Raw genomic sequence first — 6,019 nt, 5'->3', positions numbered from 1 at the left:
TGTTTCTCTCTCATCGATGTTTCTAACTCTCTATCTCTCTCCCTTCCTCTCTGTAAAAAATCAATAAAATACATTTTAAAAAAATAAATATTTTTATTATATATATACATACTTATAAAAATATTTATGTGATCTACATATGAGGAGAAATTAGAGATTAAAGAAAAACATAATGAACCTTCCATATCTAATCTCACATGACAAAGACTTCAAAGATGCAAAAATGAAACTTTAAGCTAGCTAACAATATACTGATTGGGGTTAGAAATGAGAACAGTTTTATATAGCATCAGCCTCTGGTGGTGCTAGAATCCTAACAAACAAAAAAAAAGAAGAAACAGTGAAAGTTCCTAAACATTGTAACGGTTTACTGAAGATGCTATTTAATTATCTCAGTCTTTCAAGATAAAATAGATTTTCATCTGCCAGAATGTTTTAGAAGAGTATAAAATTACTTTCTTATGGTATAAAAGCAAATAAGATAGACTTATAGTCTAGAGCAAGAGTCAGTGATCATATTAGATAATACATTAAATTTTTCAGAAGGCTAAAATATATGGTATTCTTTTATATTTATATTTACATTTGTATTTAAATTTAATCCATTCATTTTGGTCATAATTACTTCAGAAATTTCATAACTACAACAGTGAAATTTAACAACTAACCCTTGAGTTAGCTTAGAATAAATAAGCAGTTTTTGATATTTTAATCCATGTCCATTTCTTGAGCACCCTGTAGTTTTAATTTACCTAAACTAGTACTAAAAATCAAAGCAAATTCCAAAGCAATTCCACAAAACAAAATCCATAGAACAACTTCTTTCTGAACCACAAACAAAGCACTTCCTAGAAAAAGAAAGAGAAGACTAGTTCTTAACAGCCCACCTAGAGATAAACTAGATGTTACCAATGCTTCCCGCTGAGTTACTATGATCACAGTTCATTGTGGCACAAATTTTTTAAGCAACCCTGGAAACAACTTCAAAGCTTCTCAGAACCCCACCGTGATGTGATTAAGATTTAAGTAAGCTTCGCCCTTACAAAGTGTCAAGAACTAGCTGGCAAAGCATGCTTAATTCTAGAAAGGGAGAGAGGGAGACTGGAAAAAATGGATGGATGGATGGATGGATGGATGGATGGATGGATAGATGGATGGGGAGGAAATAAGTTAAACCAACATAGATGAAGATATATTTATGAATATATATATATCCGCCATATGTACATGTGTATATATGTGTGTATAATCATATTTTATGTTCTTACTTCATTATTTTTTAAAAAACAAATTATACAATTGAGTCCAAAATGTATAATCTCATAGTAATGATTTCACTATTAAATAAAATCTTTAGAGATTTAAAAATTAGAACTATTGCTGCTAATTGGAAAATAATGCTAACCTCTCACATAACATTTCTTCCACTCTTTCATATACACTGAGTGGCCAGATTATTATGACCACCCCATCAGTACTTCGTTGGGCCACGTTTGCCTTCAATACTGCGGCGATTCTTCTTGGCACTGACTCCACGAAATGTTGAAAGGTGATGCGAGGAATCTGACACCATGCCTGATGAATAGCACTGTCCAGTTCTGTGAGATTTGATGGTTGTGGAACCAGCTGCCTGATGGCTCTTTTAACTTCGTCCCACAAATGCTCAATTGGATTGAGATCTGGTGATTGTGGGAGCCACCTAAGCAAGGTAAAGTCGAGCACCGTGGCATGGTGCATTGTCTTGTTGGAAGAAGCCATCTCTATCGGGATCACCATCAACATGATAGGATGAACTTGATCAGCAGCCATACTTAGGTATGTTGTGCTATTCAGACGTTGTTCCACATGAATTAAAGGACCCAAATCATGCCAGGAAAACATGCCCCAAACCATAACACTGCCCCCACCAGCTTGAAGGGTTATACTCATGCATGTGGGGTGCATGCTTTAAGCCGTTTCCGCCAAATTCTCACTCTGCCATCTGCATGATGCAACTGGAAACGTGATTCATCGGACCACATGACTTTTTTCCAATGCTCGACTGTTCAATCCTTGTGTTCCTGTGCGAATTGGAGACGTTTTATCTTGGTAACTGCAGACAGCAAAGGTGTTCGAAAAGGCCTTCGGCTTCCATATCCCATACGATGCAATGTACAGCTAATTTGCCTACAAACGTCAGGTGGTCATAATAATCTGGTCACTCAATGTATATTACTAATATTTATTTTAAAAGAGACAGAATGTTTCAATTGACAACTAACTCCTTAAATGTTGTTGTTTCCCAACTTCAACCTCAGACCTCGTATTCTGGGCTTTCGTACTGTGATCTTCTCTCATAGCTTCAATGACCACTTATAAGAAAAAAAACTCCCCAATTTTATTTTTATAACTACCATGCTTCTCCTGAATCTACACTCACATTTCAAGCTGCCTCCTGGCTATCCGCACCAACATATCACTGATTTTCCTTGTGAATTCTTTAATAATTATAAACTTCTTTTCCCTAAAGTAAAAACTATAATATTAATATGTTTCATTTTAGGCACTAGCTATAATAATTTTAAAATATAAATAATTTCAACCTTTATAAATTAGTTATAATCTATTAAAGGATATTGATGTTTAATTTATTAAAATATTTAAATTTTGTGATAAGTAAAAAATAATTTTTCAAAACCAAAAAAAAAGTCTAAGTTAACTTTTACACAATTCCAGATAAACACAGACCAGACTTCCTTAAAATAGAGCAAAAAGACTTGCTTTGTTATGTTTTAAGGTTAATCCCAAAAACATTTTTAAAACCTGCTTTATAAAAAGAGTCACTAGCTTCTCAACAATACTAAAAAACTAAAATTTAAAGTTTTAATTAGACCCCAAACTAGGATTTGTGGTTGATACATACATATACATATATAACTCTCAACGAAAAAACTAAAGAACTATTTCCAGGCATTTATTGCATTACCTAATAAACAGAATTAAATCAACACATATCACAGAGTTCAACTACATAACAATCACATTAAGGTAAGGGTCCATTTTTCTTCAGCAACCAAGGTATAGTACTTACAGAGAAGCTAGACTTAAATTTTTTATTAAGTTTTAAAACAGTAAAACCACTCCAATTAATATTTAAAACAGGTCTATAAATTTTTGTGAATACTTAGTATCTACAAACAAAACACTAGGGCAGTAGCTCACTTAAAGGTAATAAAAGCAGAAAGCTTTTTTTTTTTTAAATAAAGTTCCCTATCAAAAGTAAAAAAAAAAATAGAACATAAATTAGTAACCAAAATCTAAGTAATCACATCAGTTACAAGAAACCTCCTTATGCCTTAAGAAGTTATAGTTTTTGCCCAGTCAGTGTGGCTCAGTGGGTGAGCGTCGACCTATGAACCAGGAGGTCATCGTTTGATTCCCAGTCAGGACACATGCCCAGGTTTTCGGCTCAGTCCCCAGAAGGGGGCGTGCAGGAGGCAGCCGATCAATGACTCTCTCATCACTGATGTTTCTATCTCTACCTCTCTCCCTTCTTCTCTGAAATCAATAAAAATATATATTTTTAAAAAGAAGTTATAGCTTTTAATATCAATAGCACAATTTTACTTTGGTGTTATAGTTAAACAAATTCTGTTCTTCACTGAAACGTTTAATTACTTTAAACTAAAATTATAAAAATAAGACCTAAGTATGAGTAACATATTTTTAAATCATATTTCCAAAACCAATATTCACATTTTTAAATTGATCAGGAACCACCAGAATAACTGTCATTACTCATGAGCAAAAAACAGTAAGAATACTTAACACTTAACATAACACCGTGTGTCAAGCACTGTTCTAAGCACTTTTACCTATATTAACTTATTTAATTCTCTGGATAACTATCTGAGTAAATTATCACTATCCATTTTTCAGGTAAGGAATAAGCGACAGAAGTCACATAATAGGTGGCAGAGCTAGCTAAGCTGTAAATAGAACAGCTCCAGAATCCACACATATTTTATTGATTTTTTACAGAGAGGAAGGGAGAGGGATACAGAGTTAGAAACATCGATGAAAGAGAAACATCGATCAGCTGCCTCCTGCACACCCCGTACTGGGGATGTGCCCACAACCAAGGTACATGCCCTTGACCGGAATCGAACCCGGGACTCCTCAGTCCACAGGCCGATGCTCCATCCACTGAGTCAAACCGGTTAGGGCATGGAAAAGATTTTTAATTACAATTTGTGCATGCCATGTTTTAGTTAGGTACACCAAAGAATTCTCTAATTTTTTAGTAAATAAAGACTAATTGGTATTATTGCTCTATAATGTCAATCTTTATATTTTTAGGCTTAATAAACATAAATAATGACAGTATAAAATTAAATTTGCCATAATATATCTGCAAGATTGAAAAGATATGTGGAAATATTTCTCATACCTGGACTACAATAAACGATAAGCAACTAGAAAAAAAATTCTAGTTGACATGGGGGACAGTAAATCAGTTCAATTACATATGTAGATATGTAAAATTTTACCTGCTTTTTCTTTCAATTAGAATGGCCATATAAGATGCTGGCAAAGCGGCACCAAAACCAGGACTCCATGAGTAGAATTTTCCAAGTATCCTCCTGAAATTCAAATTTGGAATGTTCATATGAAATTTCTGGTTTGTCATTTCAGTTATTACAAATAGAAGCTCCCCTTCTCAGTCCACACTCTATCAAAATGTCCACAGCACCTCCAACTCAACATATGCAAAGACAAACTCATGATCTCTCTCTCCTTCCTCATGAACTTGTTCTCTCTCCCCTATTTTCCTAGGTTACTGGCAACAACTACCTATCCATGCAGATGTGACAGTTGGAGACATCCTTGGCTTCTCCTTCTCCCTTACCCCATACATTAAAAATCATTTCATATGCAATTATCCTCTCAAATTCCTCTCCAACCTACTGCCCCTAGTCTTAGATAAGACCCTCACCATCTCTCACCAGACGACAATAGCAAACTAACAGATATCTCTCCCTCTAATAATTTAGCCAATCATATTCATTTAGAGATTCCTAGATCCAACATCACTCACTATGCAAACCCTCTGTGTTCTCAACTTCCTTATCTATCAAATGAGAAAAATATTACCGATCTCATATTGTTATGAGGACTACATGAAATATTTCCTAGCACCATACACAGCATATAGAAAATACAAAGAAAATGTTAACTGTTATTACAATAATTACTATCATTTTTTTACACATAATATTCAACAAATGTCTCTCCCTCTTTGCTTCTATCACCCTTGATAACTCTTTCTTACAGCACTTACTAAAAAAATGTTTCCTACTTTTAGTTATATGTTTATATAATTTTTCACATACTAGAATATGTCCCTTGAAAGTAAGACTCTGCATAGTGTCTCACACATTATATAAAACCATTAGATGCTTAGATTTTTAAAGAGAAAAAAAAAATGGAGATGTTGGAAAGACTTTTTTTTCCTTTCAAAGACAGTATGTTCCTGAGATATACACAGATAAGGCTAAGAATAAAGATGAAATGATCTTTTGAAATGAAGCTTAGCTTTAAAGAATTAGAAAACCTACTAAGCATATATAACATGGATATTTCCGAAACGGACATCAGAAACCTTCTGCCTGAGAAAACTATTAGTAGTCCCCCATCCAATATAAAATCCACAAGGAACTTAAGAAGTTACTGAATGTAAAAATTAAAGGAAAATAACTCAATGATTCAATTACTGGAGAAATACTGATGTTACCTTATTATAAGTAGTTTATGTTTCTACAACTTAACCAAACAGGTTCATGGAACCTAAAGAAATATGCTGCAATAGCAATTTATTATTACTGTAATTTTTTAAAAACCTAGTTATCTTATAACTTTACTAGAGGCCCGGTGCACAAAAATTTGTGCACTGGGGGGGGGGGCCCCCCACCCCGGGCTGTGCCCTCTCGCAGTCTGGGCCCCCCCGGGAGATAACGACCTGCTGGCTTAGGCCTGCTCC

The 6,019-nt window shown here is 34.3% G+C and overlaps 1 protein-coding gene across 1 annotated transcript in view; it reads right to left on the bottom strand.

Annotated features, from left to right (window-relative positions):
- The window catches only part of TMEM135 (transmembrane protein 135), a 219,920-nt gene that overhangs the window by 192,099 nt on the left and 21,802 nt on the right, over nucleotides 1-6,019 (bottom strand). Inside the window, exon 3 of the mRNA XM_005875638.2 lies at nucleotides 4,530-4,622. Coding sequence (XP_005875700.1) covers nucleotides 4,530-4,622 — 93 coding nt within the window. The remainder of the gene's footprint in view (nucleotides 1-4,529; nucleotides 4,623-6,019) is intronic.

The sequence above is a fragment of the Myotis brandtii genome, unplaced genomic scaffold (genome assembly GCF_000412655.1).
Source record: "Myotis brandtii unplaced genomic scaffold, ASM41265v1 scaffold468, whole genome shotgun sequence".
NCBI lineage: Eukaryota > Metazoa > Chordata > Mammalia > Chiroptera > Vespertilionidae > Myotis > Myotis brandtii.
The sequence above is the reverse complement of the archived record's forward strand: the minus strand, read 5'-3'. Positions and strand labels throughout refer to the sequence as shown.